This window comes from Oncorhynchus kisutch, linkage group LG9 (genome assembly GCF_002021735.2).
Source record: "Oncorhynchus kisutch isolate 150728-3 linkage group LG9, Okis_V2, whole genome shotgun sequence".
In the NCBI taxonomy this organism is placed as follows: domain Eukaryota; kingdom Metazoa; phylum Chordata; class Actinopteri; order Salmoniformes; family Salmonidae; genus Oncorhynchus; species Oncorhynchus kisutch.
In genome coordinates, this window is record NC_034182.2 from 9,134,562 (window position 1) to 9,156,974 (window position 22,413).

The 22,413-nt window shown below is 45.8% G+C and overlaps 1 protein-coding gene across 8 annotated transcripts in view; it reads left to right on the forward strand.

Moving 5' to 3' along the window:
* LOC109879991 (coiled-coil domain-containing protein 136-like) overlaps positions 1-22,413 on the forward strand; it is a 53,945-nt gene that overhangs the window by 27,625 nt on the left and 3,907 nt on the right. For 4 of the 8 annotated variants that reach the window (XM_031831810.1, XM_031831807.1, XM_020472210.2 and 1 more), the window contains exons 3-9: positions 9,018-9,335; positions 9,758-9,832; positions 11,659-11,958; positions 15,030-15,147; positions 18,997-19,291; positions 19,411-19,545; positions 20,960-21,074. In XM_031831810.1, coding sequence (XP_031687670.1) covers positions 9,018-9,335; positions 9,758-9,832; positions 11,659-11,958; positions 15,030-15,147; positions 18,997-19,291; positions 19,411-19,545; positions 20,960-21,064 — 1,346 coding nt within the window. In that variant the 3' untranslated portion in view covers positions 21,065-21,074. The remainder of the gene's footprint in view (positions 1-9,017; positions 9,336-9,757; positions 9,833-11,658; positions 11,959-15,029; positions 15,148-18,996; positions 19,292-19,410; positions 19,546-20,959; positions 21,075-22,413) is intronic. The other 4 variants (XR_004210990.1, XR_004210989.1, XM_031831811.1 and 1 more) reach the window with 2 other exon arrangements.

Below are 22,413 nucleotides of genomic sequence, written 5' to 3' on the forward strand. Positions count from 1 at the left end.
TCCTTTATTGCCTTGGCCGTGTGTTTTGGGTCATTTTCATGCTGGAATACCCATCCACGACCCATTTTCAATACCCTGGCTGAGGGAAGGAGGTTCTCACCCAAGATTTGATGGTACATGGCCCCGTCCATCGTCCCTTTGATGCGGTGAAGTTGTCCTGTCCCCTTAGCAGAAAAACACCCCCAAAGCATAATGTTTCCACCTCCATGTTTGACGGTGGGGATGGTGTTCTTGGGGGTCATAGGCAGCATTCCTCCTCCTCCAAACACGGCGAGTTGAGTTGATGCCAAAGAGCTCCATTTTGGTCTCATCTGACCACAACACCTTCACCCAGATGTCCTCTGAATCATTCAGATGTTCATTGGCAAACTGCAGACGGGAATGTATATGTGCTTTCTTGAGCAGGCGGACATTGCAGCCGCTGCAGCATTTCAGTCCTTCACGGCGTAGTGTGTTACCAATTGTTTTCTTGGTGACTATGGTCCCAGCTGCCTTGAGATCTTTGACAAGATCCTCCCGTGTAGTTCTGGGCTGATTCCTCACCGTTCTCATGATCATTGCAACTCCACGAGGTGAGATCTTGCATGGAGCCCCAGGCCGAGGGAGATTGACAGTTCTTTTGTGTTTCTTCCATTTGCGAATAATCACACCAACTGTTGTCAACTTCTCAACAAGCTGCTTGGCAATAGTCTTGTAGCCCATTCCAGCCTTGTGTAGGTCTACAATCTTGTCCCTGACATCCTTGGAGAGCTCTTTGGTCTTGGCCATGGTGGAGAGTTTGGACTCTGATTGATTGATTGCTTCTGTGGACAGGTGTCTTTTATACAGGTAACAAACTGAGATTAGGAGCACTCCCTTTAAGAGTGTGCTCCTAATCTCAGCTCGTTACCTGTATAAAAGACACCTGTGAGCCAGAAATCTTTCTGATTGAGAGGGGTCAAATACTTATTTCCCTCATTAAAATGCAAATCAATGTATAACATTTTTGACATGACTTTTTCTGGATTTTTGTTGTTATTTTGTCTCTCACTGTTCAAATAAACCTATCATTAAAATTATAGACTGATCATTTCTTTGTCAGTGGGCAAACGTATGTAACGGTTTTCCTTAGGTGAAAGAGAGTCGGACCAAAATGCAGCGTTGTGATGATTCATAAAGGAAAAAAAAAAAAAAAAAAAGGAAAAACTATACATGAATAAACTACAAAATAATGAAATGTGAAAACCGAAACAGTCCTATCTGGTGCAAACACAGAGACAGGAACAATCACCCACAAAACACTCAAAGAATATGGCTGCCTAAATATGGTTCCCAATCAGAGACAACGATAAACACCTGCCTCTGATTGAGAACCACTCCAGACAGCCATAGACTTACCTAGAAAACCCCACTAAGCCACAATCCCAATACGTACGAAAAAAACACAAAGACAAAACACACCACATACAAAACCCATGTCACACCCTGGCCTGACCAAATTAATAAAGAAAACACAAAATACTAAGACCAGGGCGTGACAACGTACAAAATCAGCAGGGGATCAAATACTTTTTTCCCTCACTGTATAGAACACTTTGCCCTCTATGGTTGTGAGGTCTGGGGTCTGCTCACCAACCAATAATTCACAAAATGGGACACCAAATTGAGACTCTGCATGCAGAATTCTGCAAAAATATCCTCCATGTACAACGTAGAACACCAAATAATGTATGAAGATCAGAATTAGGCCAATACCCACTAATTATCAAAATCCAGAAAAGAGACGTTAAATTCTACAACCACTTAAAAGGAAGCGATTTCCAAACCTTCCATAACAAAGTCATCACCTACAGAGAGAAGACAGACTACAATATGTGCACACAGCCCACAAAATGAGGTGGAAACTGAGCTGCACTTTCAAATGTATGACCGTATTCGAGATACATATTTCCCACAGATTCACAAAGAATTTGAAAAACAAACCCGATTTTGATAAACTCCCATACCTACTGGGTGAAATACCAGTGTGCCATCACAGCATCAAGATTTGTGACCTGTTGCCACAAGAAAAGGGCAACTAGTGAAGAACAAACACCATTGTAAATACAATCTATATGTTTATTTATTTTCCCTTTTGTACTTTAACGATTTGCACATTGTTACAACACTGTATATACACATAATATGACATTTGAAATGCCTTTATTCTTTTGGAACTTCTGTGAGTGTAATGTTTACTGTTCCTTTTTTTATAGTTAATTTCTCTTTTGTTTATTATCTACTTCACTTGCTTTGGCAATATGTTTCCCATGCCAATAAAGCCCCTTGAATTGAATGTAATGTAATTGAGAGGAAGTGTGTGAGAGGATGAGAACGGGATATAGAAATAAATATAGAAACCAGCATCTGTCAGCCATGATGTACAGTTGAAGTCAGAAGTTTACATACACTTAGGTTGGAGTCATTAAAACTCGTTTTTTCAACCACAGATTTCTTGTTAATAACAAACTATCATTTTGGCAAGTCGGTAAAAACATCTACTTTCTGCATGACAAGTCATTTTTCCAACAATTGTTTACAGACAGATTATTTCACTTATAATCCACTGCATCACAATTCCAGTGGGTCAGAAGTTTATATACAGTAAGTTGACTGTGCTTTTAAACAGCTTGGAAAATTCCAGAAAATTATGTCATGGCTTCACAAGCTTCCGATAGGCTAATTGACATAATTTGAGTCAATTAGAGGTGTACCTGTGGATGTATTTTAAGGCCTACCTTCAAACTCAGTGCCTCTTTGCCTGACATCATGGGAAAATCTAAAGAAATCAGCGAAGACCTCAGAAGAAAATTGTAGACCTCCACAGGTCTGGTTCATCCTTGGGAGCAATTTCCAAAAGCCTGAAGGGACCACGTTCATCTGTACAAACAATAGTACGCAAGTATAAACACCACGGGACCTTCAGGCTGAGGAAGGAGACACTCTCAGGAAGGAGACACGTTCTGTCTGAGAGAGACTGTTTGTTCCTTACTCGAATACCTGTATCCCATTATAATCCCATTATAAACATCCCAACAGTAAAAACCACCCCCAACCTCTCACACAGACATTCCAACATTAAAGGCATTAACCTGGTGCACACAGAAAACACATGAATCACAGTTTCTTTCATTTTACAGAAAAGACACCCCTGCCTGATTCCTGGTTCAACCCGTGCCAACCAGCTGTTAGTGGCCAGGGCTCCATGAAGAACCCTCCACTGGAGGTCCCCTGACCTCTTTGGTACTGGGGGTTTGTAGAGCCCCCTCCACCTAAAACCCACCATACTCTCCGCCCCACATACCCCCTGCCACTGATGTGCCTTCACTCCTGTTAGGCTTCTAATGTTCCTAACCTTAAAGCAGAGGCTTTACCTCCCACATCCTCAAACTCCCCCAGGCTCTGAGTGTTAAAATCTAACAAGTCCTCCAGACCCTCTTGCCAGTCTCCAGTCTCTGCCTCACCTGCAGTGGCGGAAACATTGGTGGCCCCTCTCCATTTGGCCGCTCAAACATCCCTCTTACCGGCTCAGACAGTGCCTCCTGGACCTCCTCCAGGAATCTCTCCAACAGCCTAAGAGATGTTATTCCTGTTTGTTGTGCCTAGACTTCCGGGGTTTTCCACCCCTCCTCTCCCAGCAGTCTCAGGTCACCCAGCCTTTGTGAACCCCCTGCCATCAGTTGCCTCTGCAGGGTGGCCGACTGAACTGATCTCAAAGGGATGGCTGGGTTGTGGCTCCACACCCCCTTCTCATATGGGCCTTAGCAGCTGCCAGGCCCTCAGCATTGCAGAGTAAAAATCTGAGAGACCTGCTGTACTCAGCCTCTCCAGCTTCATGAGGAACAGCTGCCGGTCCAACCCTTATCCGCCAGCTCTCCTCAGCAGTGCGCATGCTGGCTCCCTCCAGCCAACATCAGCATGGTACAGCAGTCTCTGCACCGCCTTTAGCCGGAAAGCAGCCATCCTGCTTTCCAGTTCCACCAGGCCCTGTCCTCCTTCACCAGGCCCTGTCCTCCTTCATGTACAACACTGCTGCCTTCAGCCAGTGATGGCCCGAGCAGAAGAAATCCACCAGTTTGTGTTGCAGGTCTGCGGGATTGAGGACAGCCAGGTTATGCCACAGGGAAGATGCCACCAGCTTGTTAATTATCAGCACCCTCCCTCTATATGACACTTGGGACATGAGCCACCTCCACCTGGCCAGTCTTGACACCACTGCCTGTGACAGCCCCTCCCAGTTCTTCCTTACCCACTTCTCCGAGCCCAGGTACACCCCCAATACTTTAAGCCCTTCACAACCCCACTGCAAATCCCCTGGAAGCAGAGGAGGAGCCCCATCCCCCCCATGCCCCACATAACAGAGCTTTGCTCTTGCCCCAGTTTATCTTAGCTGATGAAGCTCCCTCGTACACCTTCAGACTGGTCTCTAGTGCCTGCATATGCATATGCATCTGCATATGCTGACACTGCTATGCCTGTCACCACATCCATTCCTTGTCCAGCACACTCCCTGCAGTCTCCTGCGTAGCAGTCCTATAAAAGGCTCAATGGCTTGTGTGTATAACTGCCCCGATAGAGGGCATCCTTGTCTAATGCCCCGTCTCACCCAGACTGGCCTACTGAGCCCCCCTCCCACCTTGACCATACATGACGCCCCAGCATACAACAGCTTCACACATGTCAAAACACTCTTCCCAAACCCAAACACAGACATCACATTGTGGACCATACCCATACTCATGGTCCACTCTATCAAAAGCCTTCTCTTGATCTAAAGAGACCAGTCCAAAGTTCACATTAGAACCTCTCGACAAGTCCAACATGTCCCTAATTAAGAACAAGTTGTCCGTGATTGAGCATCCCGGTACACAATATGTTTGGTCCTTATGTACTATCGAGTCCAAATGGGAGTCCTTCAGTCTGTTAGAGAGGACTTTGGCAAATATCTTGTAGTCCACACAGAGTGATGCCACAGGCCTCCAGTTCTTAAGTTCACACAAGTCCCCCCTTTTTGGGTGGGAGAGTCAGAGCCGCCCCGACGCATTCACGCAACACGCAACAAAAATCCTGTCCAATTATTCCCCAGAATATTTTATAAAACTCCACTGGGAGTCCATCGACCCACAGTGCACGACCGGGGGACATCTGGGTTACGGCTTCTTCCAGTTCATGGGACAACAGAGGAATGTCCATTTCATCCCTCTGTGCCAGAGAGAGCTTAGGGAGTACTGCGAACAAGACTTGAGCACACATAGGATCACACACTTCTGCCCTATACAATTCAGTATAAAACTCCACAGTCCACTCAAGCATCTCACCCACCACAGAGGTCACCCACCCATCAGACAGCCGTAGACAATGCATGCCCTTGGCTTCACTTTGGTCTTTCCAAACCAAAGAAGAGGAGCTGGGAGCATCCATCTCCTTGAGCATGGAGAACCTAGCTCTTACAAGTGCTCCCTATGCTTTAACCTGGAAAAAACTGCCCAGGTCCCTATGTAATTTGGCTAAGTTAGCCTGGAGGCCTACATTGCCTTGCCCCACCATCTCTACCTCTATCTCACTAATACAACGCTCTAGTTCCCCCATTTACTCTCCTAGCCTCTGAGGATGAGAGAGCTGTGTACTGTTGACAGAAAAGCCGAATTTGGACTTTCCCCACATCCCACCATTGACTCAGAGACTCATACTCCTCTCTTCGCTGCCCCCACCTTTCCCAAAAGTTCTGGAAACCTGAACAAAAAGTGACATCTTGTAGGAGCTTTACATTGAACTTCAAATAAGATGCCTGCTGGGGACCTGATGAAATAGACAGCTTAGCCATGGTTATGTGATGATCCGAAAACCCCACCGGGAGAATGGTAGCGCCCAGCAGCCTATTGCTCCGATTCCTAGACACGTATAACCGATCAAGTCGGGCTGCACTCACCCTAGCCCAAAAAAACTTCACCCTGTCTTGTGTTTGGATGTTTAGTTCTCCAAACATCTACTAGGTCGAACTGATTAATGACATCCCTTAACACTCCCACTGACACTTTCTGTCTTTCATAAAATCCATTGTACAGTTCCTGCCCCCTCCGACCACCAGCGTCTCCTCAGGCGCCACCTGTGAGAGTTCCTGTCTAAGGCTCCCAAATAGAACCCATCTTTCTCTCCCTGTGTTAGGCACATACACATTTATAAAGACAAAACCCATGTTGTTCATTTCTCCTTTAACAACAAGCAGTCTACCTTTACACACCTCCTTTGAGGAGCAACGTTTTACAGACAGCCCCGGTGCAAAAAGGACTGTCTCTCCTGCACTAGGATTTGTCCCATGGCTCAACACACTTGCCCCTTTCCACCAGAGCCCCCAATCGACTTCATTCAACACATCACTATGTGTCTCCTGCAGAAACAACACCTGTACTTGTTTTTGTTTTACATATTCACCCAACACACTCCTCTTTCCCGCATCTCTGGCGCCATTTATATTGAGCGAGCCTACCTGAAGAATCTCCATAAGAAGTGGGAGAAAAGCCAGCAGAAAAAGAGACCAATAGCAAAGCTCAAAAAGCCCCAGTGTCAGAAAGAAAATATACATCTAAACAGTGTCTGAATGTAAACCTTTACGCACTGTTGTGACCCACTTCCTCAACCTTAACCGTTTCCTGGGTGAGAGGACACCAAGCCCCTCATTTTTCATAGCATGTTGTACTGATCTTACAAACTTTCTATGATCAGAAAAAAAAGCCTCAAGATGAACTTTTTTCCCCTTAGTCTCATTCAGGAACCTTGTCAATTCTCTTAACGTGTACTTAGACCCCTCTGCTTGACTGGCTGTCAGCTCCGGGCCCATTGAAGAGGAGTCTGAAAAAAATAACTTCTCATCCTCTTCCTCAGACTCACTTTCCTCCTCATCTCCATCTCCCACCAAAATCACCTGCCCTTTCTCTCTGGTCAGGGCATCACCCACAGCAACAGGCAAAATTTCCATTGTGCCTTTGTCCACACCCTTTTTCCTTTTCCGCTTGACCCCCCCCCCCCCCCCCCCCCCCAATCTCTTACACTTCCCCACTATACTCTCCTCATCCACTAGAATAACCTAACTAGACCCAGCATCATCCACACCACGCTCCATAGCATGACTAGGCCCAGCCTCAGCTTCCCCACCATCTCTAGCCTGACTAGACCCAGCCTCCATTACCCCACCATCTCTAGCCTGACTAGACCCAGACCCCGCTACACCACCATCCATAGCCTGACTAGACCCAGCCTCAGCTACTCCACCATCTCTAGCCTGACTAGACCCAGCCTCAGCTAGCCCACCATCTCTAGCCTGACTAGACCCAGCCCCCGCTACACCACCATCCATAGCCTGACTAGGCCCAGCCTCATCTACACCACCATCTCTAGCCTGACTAGGTCCAGCCTCATCTACACCACCTTCCCTGGCATGACTAGGGCCCAGCTTCTGCTGTCTGCATCTCCTTACCCCCTGCACTTTGACCTCGATTTCCCCCACTGGCGCTTGTACCCTCACCTTGTCTGCGGGCTTTATATGGGCACGCAAAGCTCTTATGCCCCAAATCCCCACACTCAAAACACCGTAGACTATCTGTGCTGGCAAACCCTGCATAGAGCCCCTCCCCATGCCTCACTTTAAAATGCACATTTAGTTGTTGTTCATTGTTGTTCAGAAACATAAACACTTGCCTCCGGATCTGCCTGAAAACCTGCTGACACGAAAACCACTAGGAAACTTACCAAAACGACTCAGCTCTTTCCTGATTTGGTCATCCGTAATAAACAGAGGCAAATTTGCAACTACCACTCTTGTCCATGGGGTAGAGAGAGGTGAAATTGACACCAACACATCCCTTACAAATATTCTGCAAGCAATTAGCCTACCAACCAAATTAGCCCTTTTCATGAACACAACCACAGCTTTGTTCACACCTGAACACACCTCAATCCATGCCGTATCGACAGCGTCTCCTCCGCGCTAAGCTGAGAAGCCTTCTAAACCCCAGGAAAGTTACTCTGTCCTCTTCCACCTAACTTTGAAAAAACTGTGGATAGCGCTAAAACAAATATTACATTAACCCTCCATCATAGAAAAATAAAATTGAAAGAAAAGACCAGAAAATAATCAAGTTAGTTAGGACGGAAACCTCCACCCCAAACACTCAAACTCCAAAAAACTCCCAGCATGCACTGCAAGAGAGAGAGTGAGAGTGTCTCACTCTCTCTCTCTGACTCTGTCTCTGTATCTCTCTGACTCTCTCTCCCTCTCTGTCTCTCTCTCGCACTCTGAGATTTTGTCCTTGTGATTTCTATCATATCTTTAACATGGAAAGCAGTCTACCTCAAATATTGCATAAGCAATGACTCAAGTGTATCAAAAGATAAATATTATTTATTCGCCTGACTCAGCATTATTTTAGATGATTCTAAAGAGACACATATAGCTCCATAGAGTGTATTGAGTGTTTTGAGTTCCTCTGAGTTTCTCTGACTGTTCCACTGTTTCCCCACTAGATGGCTCTGTAGAACAGGTAACACTACTTGAATAGTTGCTCAGCAGTCTTCTGCTTGGTCTGATGACAGCAATCTCAGGTGGTGGACTGTGTGGGCAAGAACGAGTGTGTGTGGGAAGTCTTTGGGGAGGGGGGGGTGTCTCTGTGGACACCAGGTGAGGATCATACCGGGGGGCAGCAGGTGGAGTGGGGGCTGGGGGTCAGGGGGTTGGGGGTCAGGGGGTTGGGGTAAGAGACTCAAAGCCTAGACAAGCAATGAGGTAGGGGGTTGAACCACAGCTGCCTCAGCTTGCAAACACCAGGAGGTATAATATGAAGAGCGGTCAATGTGTTAAGAAATACTGCTACTACTTTGTAGGCCAATACAGACCTCTGTATGAAAGGAGTTTGCAAACTAAGCTGTTTACCCAGGTAGTAATTCTCTCTCTCTCACACACTATCTATCTTTATCTCTCCTTTCCCCCATCCCTCTCTCTCTAGATGCCATATGTGACCTGAAGGTGGAGAGTCCTGGCATTGTGGACATGCTGACGGCCAAAGAGAGGGAGACCCTGGAGGAGAACGATGAGAAGGAGGAGAAAGAGAAGGAGGTGGAGGTGGGGAACGGAGAGAAGGGCCAGCAGGAGGACCAGGGAGAGGAGAAGGAAGTGAAAGTGGAGGAGGAGGAGGTGGAAGGAGGAATGTTAGAGGAGGATGACTTGGAGGAGTTGAAGTCCCAGGTGTTGCAGCTGGTGTTGGAGCTGGAGGAGGCCAGGGAGGTGTCTCAACAACATGAAGAGAGCTTCATGGAGATCCAGGGTGAGTTGCTGTTTGTGAGAGTGAGTGTGTGTGTGAGTGAAGAGTTTGTGTGTGAGTGTGACTGTATTTGTGTTAGTGTGTGGAATTGTGTGTGTCTGAGTGAGTGAGTGTGAGTGTATGTGTGCCTGTGTGTGTGAGACTGTGTGTGACAGCTGTAGCCATGATTGCATGCTGGGTGTTCAGTTCATTGTGACATCACGGCTGGGTTGTGAGAGGGTTGGGAGGTCCTATTGCTCAGCTGTCATGGTTCTTGTGCCAGTTGTCCCTGCCTCCAACTCCCCCATGATCCATTCTGCTGACTCACATGCATACTCACTTTGTTCCTCCTCTCCTCCCCCTTTCTCTCCCTCCTCTTGTACATTTCATCCTCTCATATCTCCCCATGCTCTTCCTCCCCTCGCTCCTTCTTTCCTCTGTCTCAGGTCTGTTGGAAGATGAGCGTCTGGCTAGTGCTCACCAGGCAGAGAGCTTTACCAGACAGATCCAGAGACTGCAAGGTAGACACGCACGCAAGCGTTTATGCACACACGCAGACATGCACACAAGCGCACACACCCTTATACACAACCTCTCCTCTCTCCACTTCTGATAAATGAGCACAGCACCATTATCTTCCCCTACTGTCTCATGAAATAGTGTATTGCCTGAGGAAAAGTTAACAATAAACATAACTTTTATAGATGAACATAACTTTTAAATGATCCCCCCCACTCCTTTGTCTCCTAGTAGGGTCTCATGATAGTGGAGAGAGGACAACTTTAAGAGATACATGGATTGGACACAATATCCTTCTCTGTCTATTTGTACTGTCCCCATCACTTGACAATGCTATAGGGTTTAAACAAAAGTTTTATAAATAATCGTTCCAAGTAGAGTCAATATTAAAAGCGCTATAGGGTTCCAATACACATAGCTGAATATGACACTATATCTATTCTCTTATGACTTAGTCCCACCATAGTTATATGGTCTAAAATGACAGGCTTATCTAGTGCCAATTACCAATCTTAGACTGTATTCACAGAATGTGTCTGCTTGGGAAGACGTCTGGTATAGCTCCATGATTGGCTGAAATCTCAATGGTGCTCAACCTCAGGAGACTTGGTGGCCACCGTATGAATGATGTCACATGACCAGAGAGACACCAGACCATAGAAATCCATATATTACTACTCTGTTCTATTTCATTCTGTGCACCAGACATCATTAGTTTACAGGAAGGACAGTGGCTCCAGACGACATAGAGGCCTTGTCATGATGTCACTACCTTAGGAGAAGATGCTCAGTCTCCAGGCTCAGCATTTGGATAAACATGGGGTTATGTAGGTGACTGAGTGTAAGGGTGCGTGGGGGGGTGAGAGGGAGCACAGCACTCCCCCCCTTGCATTGACACTCACCACATGACTCCTATTGGAATGCAGACTGGGGGTGGGGTGGGTGGGGGCAGGCCGAGGTAGGGGTAGTTTGTGTTTCCCATCTACAGTGAGGGAGAAGGAGAGAGAGAGGGAGAGAACTCTCCGTACATGGTGCGCTCCACGTAACGGCAACCCCAAGGCAGAATGCCATGTGACGTCAGAGAGAGGCCATGTGATTGGCTGAATTACTGTAAACATTAAGGCAGAAGTGGATTGATGTTCCCTTAAGGAAAGTTCTCAAGAGGAGAATGTGAACGTATTGTACAACCGTGTGAGTGCTCAAGAATTGCCCTCTTGCTCTGGTGAGCCCAGATGCCTTTTGTCCCTAACCCAGGACAAGCCTATGTCCAGTACAATACTATACTGTACCTCACACTATAACTAAGTAAGTAAGTAGCTTTGTCTGAGCCAGAACTGCCCAGACTGTACATCTTCGTAATGTTGTGGTCCAAGAAGTAATCTAGGTGTGTGGTTCCTCTGTGGTAAGAGAGCTGGTCTGCAGACACTGCCATATAGCCATGGCCTCTTGAGCTCTGGCCATGTCTTTGTAAACACATCAGTCTCTCTTCACTTTAAAAGTAAAGTATGTGTGTGTGTGATTAATGAGGAGAGGTGAGGCGACAGGGGTTCTCCTTTAGAGATAGAAAGCCCAGACCAGAGCTAATGTCCTTGTCCCTCTCCTCTGCCTTCTCCCTCTTCACTCTCCTCCCCATATTCCTGGCTCTTTCAGCTCTTGTGTCTGCTCTTTGCAGCCAGGACATGTTCACTAGAGTGTTTACCAGACCTTCCTGAAACGAAAGGTCCTTGACAGAGTACAAGTCAACATTGCTTGTCTTTTCTGATTCACAGATTGACATGAACTCTCCTCTCCTCTTCTATTCTCTTCTCCCCTTTCCTTCCCCCTCTAGCTCAGCTGCGTTCAGTCCAGGAGGAGATGGACTCTCTGGAGGAGGAGAAGGAGAGTGAGCTGGGGGAGGTGCAGGAGGAGCTGAGGTCTGCCCAGGAGGAGGTGCTGGTTCTGCAGCAGGCGGGGGAGGAGGCAGCAGCGGAGAGGGAGAACGACATCGCCTCCCTGCAGGAGGAGCTGTGTCGTCTGAGGGCCGAGCTGCAGCGTCTCCGTACCACGGCCCAAGAGTACGAGCTGGAGATCACCACCCTGCGGGCTGAAATCAGTATGAAGAGCATGAGGAGGGAGGGAGAGACTGACGGTACTATCATACTATATACTGCACTAACCCTGCATCTAACCCAAACTACTAACCACTACAACACCACACAAGCTGCAACACTGCTTAAACCCCTTACACAAACTCAAAACACAACCATTCCACACACATTCCCTGCCCATCCAGTACACCACTCCATACATAACACTGAAGCAATGGAAACCAATCAGTGATGAGGAAAATCCCAGTCAGTATGCACAGTAATATGATCCATTTAAAACTGTAGGCCGGATCCAATAGACTCAACAGGTCCAGTTGGCAGAGAGGCCTTCTTTGCAGCAGAGAACTGTGGGTAAATACGAGACCGTCTGGGAGTCATCATCGTGACTCCAGGGTTCCAGATTTGTCTTTAGCCCTCTCCATTAAAACACACTTCGGCAATGTTTAGAGGATTTATGAGTGTTATTGATCGCAGGCTTATGGTTATTGGTGAAGTCACACATGGAGAGTTCAAGGTGTCGCACCTATACTGTTAGGATAATATGGTAATGACACAGCACCACCGTGTGTACTCAAACAAGAGGGAGGAAAGCCAACAGCCTCTGTTTCAGTTTGATGGGTTGATTCTCTCGTGGTTCCGCTAGTCTGTAACGATCTAGGTAGATCCCCTTTCAGTTTTAATGGCCCCCATTGTTGGATAGGCTGCAGAACTCCTTACCTCTTGATTCTCTGGTGCAACCAGGGTAGTTTTTGGCTCGAGTATTAGATGTGCTGAATGAGAGTTGCAGTTGTTTTTGAGTGAATGAAGAGATTGTTGTGGTTTGTAATGTTGAAAGTTGGAATTTGTAGTTTTTGTAAAAGTAAAAAAATAAATAATAATCTTTGTTAGAGTGATCATTTCTCTATTGTTGTATTGTTGTGCTGAAAATGAGACGTTGGTCTCGATGGGTTTCCCCAGACTAAATAAAAGAGGCCAATAAAAATAAATTCAACCTGATGAGTAACAAACTGTTTCGGAGAAAATGAGGATCGCAATCTGTCTTGGCCTCTGTAGGGATGATGCAGACTGAAAACTGATTCATCCTTCAAACACTCTAATGTTGAAACCCCTCAAGTCCAGAAAGCAGGCGAAAGCTTTTAAAAGTTCTACTGTGCTCTCTGTCTCGATGTGCTCATTTGTTACGGCTGCTCCTCCTTTATTTGAATTGAATGCTAATAAGTAGAAAAACAACTCTGCCCTACACAAAACCAACCCAATAGTAGATATAAATGAGTTAAAGTCCCATATTTTTCCAGGGCTGCTTTTTTCAATTGGTTATTTTCAGAAGAGAGCCTGGGTACTGCGCGCTCTCTCTCTCCATCTCTGTCTCTCTCTCTCTGTCTCTCTCTCTCTCTCCCCCCTGGGACAGACAGACAGACAGACAGACAGACAGACAGACAGACAGACAGACAGACAGACAGACAGACAGACAGACAGACAGACAGACAGACAGACAGACAGACAGACAGACAGACAGACAGACAGACAGACAGACAGACAGACAGACAGACAGACAGACAGACAGACTCAAACAGACTCAGACAGACAGACAGACAGACAGACAGACAGACAGACAGACAGACAGACAGACAGACAGACAGACTCAAACAGACTCAGACAGACAGACAGACAGACAGACAGACAGACAGACAGACAGACAGACAGACAGACAGACAGACAGACAGACAGACAGACAGACAGACAGACAGACAGACAGACAGACAGACAGACAGACAGACAGACTCAAACAGACAGACAGACAGACAGACAGACAGACAGACAGACAGACAGACAGACAGACAGACAGACAGACAGACAGACAGACAGACTCAAACAGACAGACAGACAGACAGACAGACAGACAGACAGACAGACAGACAGACAGACAGACAGACAGACAGACAGACAGACAGACAGACAGACAGACAGACAGACAGACAGCTGGCCATTCCTCCTCAGTGTTGTAAACCTCTTCTGGTTTCTTCTCTCCCTACTTTATGTATTCAGTATAATGATGACATAACATATTATCTAGCAGAATGAGTAACACAGGGTTACTCGATCAAAGGCTCTCTCTCTCTCTCTGTGTGTGACCTGTATTATATTGGCAGTTCACAGTACTCTATCCTCGTGCATCTCCAGCCTGTGCATGACTTTCATTAGCCTGTGTAACAGCAGGGCTAATGCCAGAGAGAGAAAGAGGGAAGAAAAGAGAGGGAGGGAGGGCGGGGGAGAAGGTGGTATTGAGACAGAATTAGGACTATAAAAGTAAAGGAAAACAGGGATTCAGAAAGGGTCAATGAGATTGTGCTCAAGATACAGTGATGGGTCTAAGTGTACTGTACCTCACCCAGTCACATAAACACATTAGGCTATTATTATAGCCATAAATCAGGATCTTGAACAAGAAGTGGCAACCTCTCTCATAGCCACCCACACATACACACTTTCAGGTGTACACACACGTACACACATAAACACACGCTGCCCAGCAACATTACAAACAACATTCCTAATTATAACACCTGTAAGAGGAGCTCTTTGGCGCTATAGTGCTGTCGTGTTTAAAGGTAAGCTTATACTTGGTTATTTTCAGACTTCATCCTCAACTCTCCCACACTCATTGACCACCTTCATCCAGGGGAGGATTGAGCCTCTCAACCAACGTCTGTGTGTTGCTAACAGTATACTGTAGCGTCCTCCACTGTCCCTGTTTCATACCAGTCTCGATCTAGTGAACCTCTGTTCGCAAACACCAATTGGATAGCTTTTTTAGGCAGACATTTTGAGCTCGCTGTGGAGTGAGCTTATGTCACGTTCTTAACTCTGTTACACCTGAACACATTTCAGGACTCTATCTAAACTAATATGTTACAGGGCCATGGTGGAACCAGTGTTGTTCAAAACCTCAACTACCTTCCTCGCCATATCACACCCTTTCCTGTGGAATCTGTTACCATGACTACTTATTGTTAACATGGTTCAGTGCGTAAATTTTCCCACCCCAACACACACCCAAGACAAAACAGCACACACTCATGTGACCCTGTGTACGTGTGTGCGTGTGTTCCAGGTGAGGTAAGCCAGCTGACGGCGGAGTGTCATGCGATTTCAGACGAGTGTCAGACCCTGAAGGACGAAAACAAACAGCTGAGCCACGAACTGCAGCAGCTACAGCAGCAGCGAGCCGGGTGAGTGGCCGAGCAGCCAGTCGAAAAAGCTGCCGACCAATCAGTCACAGGCTCTCTATGTCTGGGGACCCCCACATTGCTCTACAAACCTACCGTCTGTTTATTGTCTGCAGATCATCTATCATAACTTTTTGTCTGGGGTCTGATGTATCAGTAACGAGCTGTCAGTCCACAGATAAGACAAGATCACACAGGTAAACGTAAGAGGCTTTTTAAAGCCTTTGTCTCTTCCATCTCTATCCCCAAGACATTTCTTCCTTGGTCGTCTGGATGTGTGAGAGTGTGATCTCGTTCCTACAGTATACACCCTGTAACATAACTAGTTGGTGTGTGTGTGTGTGTGTGTGTGTGTGTTATAGGTCCCAGTTTTGGGACTGGTGCAGCAGATAATAGTTCCTGTAGCACAGGATAAATTATGAAACAGGAGAACGTGGCTTCTCTTTCAAAGGTTCTCTCGATTATTTTATTCAACATTCTCTCAAGGGCAAATCGTCTTTTTCTGTCTTTTCGTTGTATTTCAACGTTTTTTGTTGTTGTTAAAGTGTATTTAATAATCTGTCTCATAAACCCCTGACATATTCGTTCATACACATATCAAACATACATCAAAAATATTACATTTCAATCCAATTCACATCTTCAAATTCTTTACATTTATACCCCAAACACATTTACGCTTAACTTAATTCACCTGTTTAGATTATAATTATGTAGTTGATTGTTGGCCACTATAGCCCCATATGAGACTCTAAAAGATGCAAGCCTTTAAGGTGGTATAACTCATTAGAAGTTATTTTATACCCATGCTCAAAATACATTCACTCCGTGTAAGAAAGGTTAATAGAAAGACAAGAATATTGCAAATGAGATTAATGTTAATTATTGGAAAATGACTGAACAAGCTACCATATCGCTAACTGAAGCTAGCAACCAACTGACCGGAGCTAGCAAACAGCTAACCGGAGCTAGCCAAAAGCTAACCGGAGTTAGCAACCAACTGACCAGAGCTAGCAACCAACTGACCGGAGCTAACCAAAAGCTAACCGGAGCTAGCCAAAAACTGCTTTTCTAACATTTATAGTACAACAATTACAAGGTTCTTAAATATCACAGTTACAACATTAAATTCTCTAAACCCTTAGGACATTGTCAGGCGTGTCTTACCCAGTTAACAACTCTTTTTTTTCTAGATCAAAGGAATGCACCGCCATCATTACATTTCACACTTGACATGTGCTTTTTGTCTAGTACCAAGTTATGCAATTACTATGTTGTTCAAAACCATTACATTCACTTCAACAGGCAAGTTACAAAGCTATATTATCCTATTCAGTGTATTTTTGCACTGAACTGACCTGTTACACAGGATAAATGCTCACATTGTCTATAGACTTCTACTGTATTATTGACTGTATTGTAACGACCCTGGGTTTATAAGCGCAGAAATCGACTCTGCCGCTCGAGCATGCTTTTGCGGCACAGTCGATAGCGCACCGGACCTCGGGCTCGAAGGTCGAGGGTTCGAAACCTGCTCCCTGCTGTTTCATTACAGTATGTTTGTTTTACTCCATGTGTAACTCTGTGTCGTTGTATGTGTCGAACTGCTTTGATTTATCTTGGCCAGGTCGCAATTGTAAATGAGAACTTGTTCTCAACTTGCCTACCTGGTTAAATAAAGGTAAAAAAAAAGATGAAACAGGAGAACGAAGCCAAAGTTCTCTCAATAATGAGAACACACAGGTGCAGGATCGCATATAGTCCCATTGCGAAGTGAACAAGTCTAATGCCCCCTACAGGCCAACAGTAGTATACATGCATCGAAATGGCAAGACCTTGGAGGACTGACATATCAGTAAAAGCGTTCTTCCCCAATACAAAGAAACAATACATAACCGTACATTTTGTGTGCATCACACATGCATGTGTCTGTGTCTGTGCATGCGCGTGTGTGATTGTGCACCTGAGAATACACCAGATGTGTCTTAAAATATACATAATACAGGCAGCACAACAAGCCAACACCTGTTTATAAACAAACAGTCAACAACAGGTTATAATCAGATGAACACGCACACACACACACAGCTCAGTGAAGATGACTCACAGTAGACGAGTCTACTGGTGAATATGAATAATTTACAACTAAAGAGGGAGGCTAAGTATTTGGCAATTAGCAGTCGACCTCCTACCTCCAGCCATAGCCCAGTACCTCCAACACACAGACACTGACCTCTCCCTCTCACAAACACACACTATTTCATAGCTGATCTCTCCATGGTACACACACCCATCCAGAGGGCTAACGTCCTGCTGCTGACAGTGGCACGTCAAAGAGCTCAATACTCTGTGAGTACTCTATGTACTCAGTGAGTACTGCATTCTTACATAACATGCTTGACACTGTTCCCTATAAACCCTCCACTCTCTGCTCTCTGGTGTCACCACTCTGATCAAAGGGGATACCGAGACACAGGAGAACATCTCCATTTGAGCTCCTTGTATACAGACCTGATATTGAGGTGGCTATACTGTATATAGCAGGCTGCAATAGCACAGCAGAGCACTGTGGGAAATTAATTCAATGATCTTACTGTAAGAGCATACTTAGGCCTGGTTTCATTTCACTAAACCGTAGCTCCTCTTGTCCCCTTTGAAGGGATTGTTTAATGTGGGTGAGGCCTTAGGAAACAACGTCATCTAATTCTAGGATGCATAGACTAGTAAGGATGAAGCCTGTGTATGTAAGGGTACTGTATCCAGAGGCTTTGTCGTAACCGGCCGCGACCGGGAGGTCCGTGGGGCGACTCACAATTGGCCTAGCTTCATCCGGGTTAGGGAGGGTTTGGCCGGTAGGGAAATCCTTGTCTCATCGCGCAGCGGCGACTCCTGTGGCGGGCCGGGCACAGTGCGCGCTAACCAAGGTTGCCAGGTGCACAGTGTTTCCTCCGACACATTGGTGCGGCTGGCTTCCGGGTTGGATGCGCACTGTGCTAAGAAGCAGTGCGGCTGGTTGGGTTGTGTATCGGAGGACGCATGACTTTCAACCTTCGTCTCTCCCGAGCCCGTACGGGAGTTGTAGCGATGAGACAAGATAGTAGCTACTAAAAACAATTGGATACCATGAAATTGGGGAGAAAAAGGGGTAAAATAAAAATAAAATATCCTGTATCCTGACATAAGTCATTTCCTGTTTTTGAAAAATAACTTTTTGTTGTGTGATCTTGGTTTGTGGCGACATCGTATTAGGAAGGACATTTAATTGAATTCATTCTCAAGTCCCTGTTCCAACCCAGATCTACTCAAATGAAAGACACGACGCACTTCTCCAATGTTAGCCTCAGAGAAAAAAATCTCAGACTCATTGGCAGAAGTAGTGACTCATGTTTTCCCAGAATGAAAGAGAGCTGTGGTTGGTCCTTCACGGTATTTGCACGGTAATACATCACACTGAATACAGTAGTTACTTCAATGCACTCTATTCTTGTACTCTGATAGTGCTCATCAATTTTTAAGCTTCAATTATTTATGTTCACTCTACCGATTCACAGAATGTATGGTTGTGTTTTAGCAAAGTACTCTGTAGTGTAATGGGGTGATCTGACCATATAAGCTGTTATGTCATGAATGTTTAAACTCTGTGAGAGTTGTGGTTGGCCCAGGGGACAGAGTTAAATCTGTTTAAACTCTGTGAGAGTTATTGTTGGCCCACAGTATAATTTTCTCCCAGTGAATAAATGTTGCTGAGAGGGAATCAGTAATGAGGCGAGTACTGCACTGCGGATATCAACAACACCACAGCAAATATGCTTATAAATTGCTAACACATTGAATGATCTCTCTGGATGACAGCTCCAATGATTTCTATCTGGCCTTGAGAGGGGAGGGGGACGAAGACCAGAAGGATGAGGGTGTTGGGCAGGATGAGGAATCAGTGAAAGCTGGAGGCTATATGACCCTGTCCCAGACCCAGGGTGGGCAGACCCAGACTGGTCAAGGTGGGCGCTTGGTGGATGCCTCCATCCAGAAGAATATCTCGTTTGATGGCAAGCCCATCACCAATTGGAACGGGGGACCCTCTGAAGTCTTCTCCCTACGAGACCAGCTCAAACTGACTGAGGAGAGGTCCTCGCAAGTACAGAGACAAGTATGGACACAGACACATACAAGTCTTATAAAACAGAGTAAGCCAATGTGATGATGAAAATGCTCTCTCTCTCTCTCTCTCTCTCTCTCTCTCTCTCTCTCTCTCTCTCTCTCTCCCAGTGTGAAGGGTTGAAGGGGGAGCTTGCGGAACTTCAGGGGCTGTTTGACTGCAGCCAGAAGGAGAGGGCGGAGCTGGAGCAGGAACTGCATCACTGCAGGTTGGAGCTAGAGAGGCTGGGCGGCAGGAAGTCACAGGTGAGAGGTCAGCGGTCGGAGGGAGGTAACTTTGGTAACTTTGGTAATAATGGCCGACAAAAGATGGCCTCTTCTGTGTATGAGTTGGTGAAAACAAGTGTTCCTATAAGGGGACAAACACTACACATGTGCTATAAGAAGGGTTATGGTGGTGAAGGAGCTGGTTATGAGGTAAGTAGAAGGGAACGAGAAGACAACTATACACATACACACCTGTATTTACAGTACACTTGCACTAACTAACCCATTCTCCTCAAGCATCAAGTCTGTCTGTCTGCCTGTATTGTGTGTATGTGGGTCAGTAGCAACAGCTCAGTCAAACAGCTATGTCTCATGGAATCGTGACTTGTCTCTCGTCCTCTCTCTGCCTCCAGTGGTGTAGTCAGTTATTCTTGTGTCCTCAACTTTGGTCCCTGGCTTCTTCCGCCCTCTTCTCAACATGCATTGCTTCAATGGCGGTGTGCGTCCTCTGCGTCCTGTCGCCCTGTCCAGTGTCTGTCCCCGTGTCCACCTAAACAGTCCGGTCCCTACCCTCTTTCTCTTCCTCTTCCTTTCTGATGCCATCAAAACCAGGAAATTCTGAATCAGAGTTTTGTTGAAAACTGAATAACAAAAAAGACTAATCAACCCACATGTTATTATAGTGTACAAATGTGAGCTTATAAGCAAGCCACTCTACCCTTGATGATTTGATTGGGTGTACGTGGTCTCCTTATCAAGAATTTGGACTTAGACCATCCAGCCTGAGTACCACAGCAGTTCATGTCACTCACCTGTCCTCCATAGTTGTAGTTTCTCTTGTGACGAAACCCCCACACTGCTGGGCTGCCTTCAACTCCCAGGGTTCTCTCTGTCTGAGTGACCGTTTGAGTGACAGGCAGCACTTTTCAGTGTTGGCAGAGATCTTTAAATGACAAGATAGAACCATTACACAAGTTGTTCATCTTGTCTTTAACCATCTTTGATGTGCTCTAATGCCATGCTCTTTCTGTTTCTCCCCTCCCTTCATCGTTGCCATGGCTGTGTTTTGTTGAAAACTCATATTTATAAACTTATTCACATTCATATTGTCAAATCTGTTTACCATAACCACCCCACATAACGTTGCGCAATATGGTTTTTATTATCAATCTGCCTGTCTCTTTATTTCTTTGGTTCTCCCTCTCTGTCACTCACCCTCTCTGTCGTTGTCTATTGGTCTCTCTACCTGTCTATCTGCCTGTCATCTCATTTATCTACCTCTCAATCACCTCATGATGTTTTATGTACATATATCTATCTATCTGTTGTCTCTTCATCTATCTCTCCATATGTGATTCTTACATTTTTGCCTCACTTTATTATGATTTGTGATTTCTCTCACCACCTCCCTCCTCCTCTCTCATGCCCCCACGATCCCTTGTTTTCTCCCCAGAACTGCACTCCTCCGTCTGAGCCCCCTGTTCTCTCCATCTCCTTCATAGGAATGATTGTAATAATGGCCCTGGTATGGTGCTGGTGGGAGGAGCTGGCATCCTAGAGGGGACCAGGTATGAGCATGCCCATTCTTTATCTGGAAGACTCAAATATAGTCAACTCTTATTTCCTCTCAGAGAGGCTGAATGTCTGTTGTAGATGCAGATTATTCAGCCTCTGGCTGTGGGTGTGCCTGAATGTAGAATACTGCACACACAGATATACTGTAGTAAGCGAATGTGTAGTGCCAGTACGTCTGGTTTGGTTAATGGTTAAATGTTATTAGAGTTCGTAGTTCAAAGTTCTGACAGTGATCTGATCTGTTTTGGAAGGGTACCTTATTCCACTGACATAAAGACTCTGATTCAAGCATAAGCGTGTGCTGGAAAGATCAGCTATTGCAGTGGAGTAGACCCATGTCTTACAATGTAAGTTGTCCCTCTGAGAATCACGTTTCCCTTGATCTGTCAATCAAACTAAAGCTGTTTGAGGAACGCAACCTCTATGGTGAACAATAAACATCCAAAGCCACATTAACACCAGATGGGCTAGAACCAAAATGTCAATAGAGTGTGGCGAAAATACTTTACAGATGTCAGCGACTTGGCTCCCGTTGGGGTAAACTGGCTCAAAATGTACCGTGTGGTCTGCTTTGTTCCTCTGAAGGTGGGCCGTCAACCTTAAGAGTTAACGGAATCACTGAGGCAGACGGTCCAATAACTCAGTCCCACCCAGCAGTCTCCAAATGCACCATTCACTGTGTTTACTATGACTCTACTGAATGGAATGACTCCGATTCTAAGAATACTAAGAACTTGGCTTGGAACAGCCAAGCAGCCGCAGCACTTGAAAAGCTGCGAGTAAGAGAGAAATGAAAAGGAGAGAGAAGAAAGAGACTTTCACACTTGCTCGCCTGTTCCGCTGATGTTTTCGTCCGAGAAAGGTGGCTTTTTTTAAAAGTGGTCCGTTACACTTATCCGAGGGAAACACAGTGACACGCAGCTCCTTTCATGTCTCCATTGGGACTGTGCAGAGATTACAACTAGAGCCAAGATGGATGACACAGCGCTAATGTCAACACCCACTGCTCCTGCCTGACCTCCACAGGCGGGACAGCAGCCAGGAAGCCAGGGAACTGAGGTTTAGAGAAACCTTCTCTCCCTCCAACCTCCAGCCAGCTGAATGCTGTGTTGTGGTCAGCCTGCAGTGAGGCAGAGTCCTTTCTCCATCCCTCTCTCTCTTGCATGGCCCCTGACAGATTTAGCTGAAAGGGGTCTTGGGACATTTAGAATGAGTTATGTCTATTTACCTTGGAACATTTAGAATGAGGTATGGCTATTTACCTTGGGACATTTAGAATGAGGTATGGCTATTTACCTTGGGAGATTTAGAATGAGGTTTGGCTATTTACCT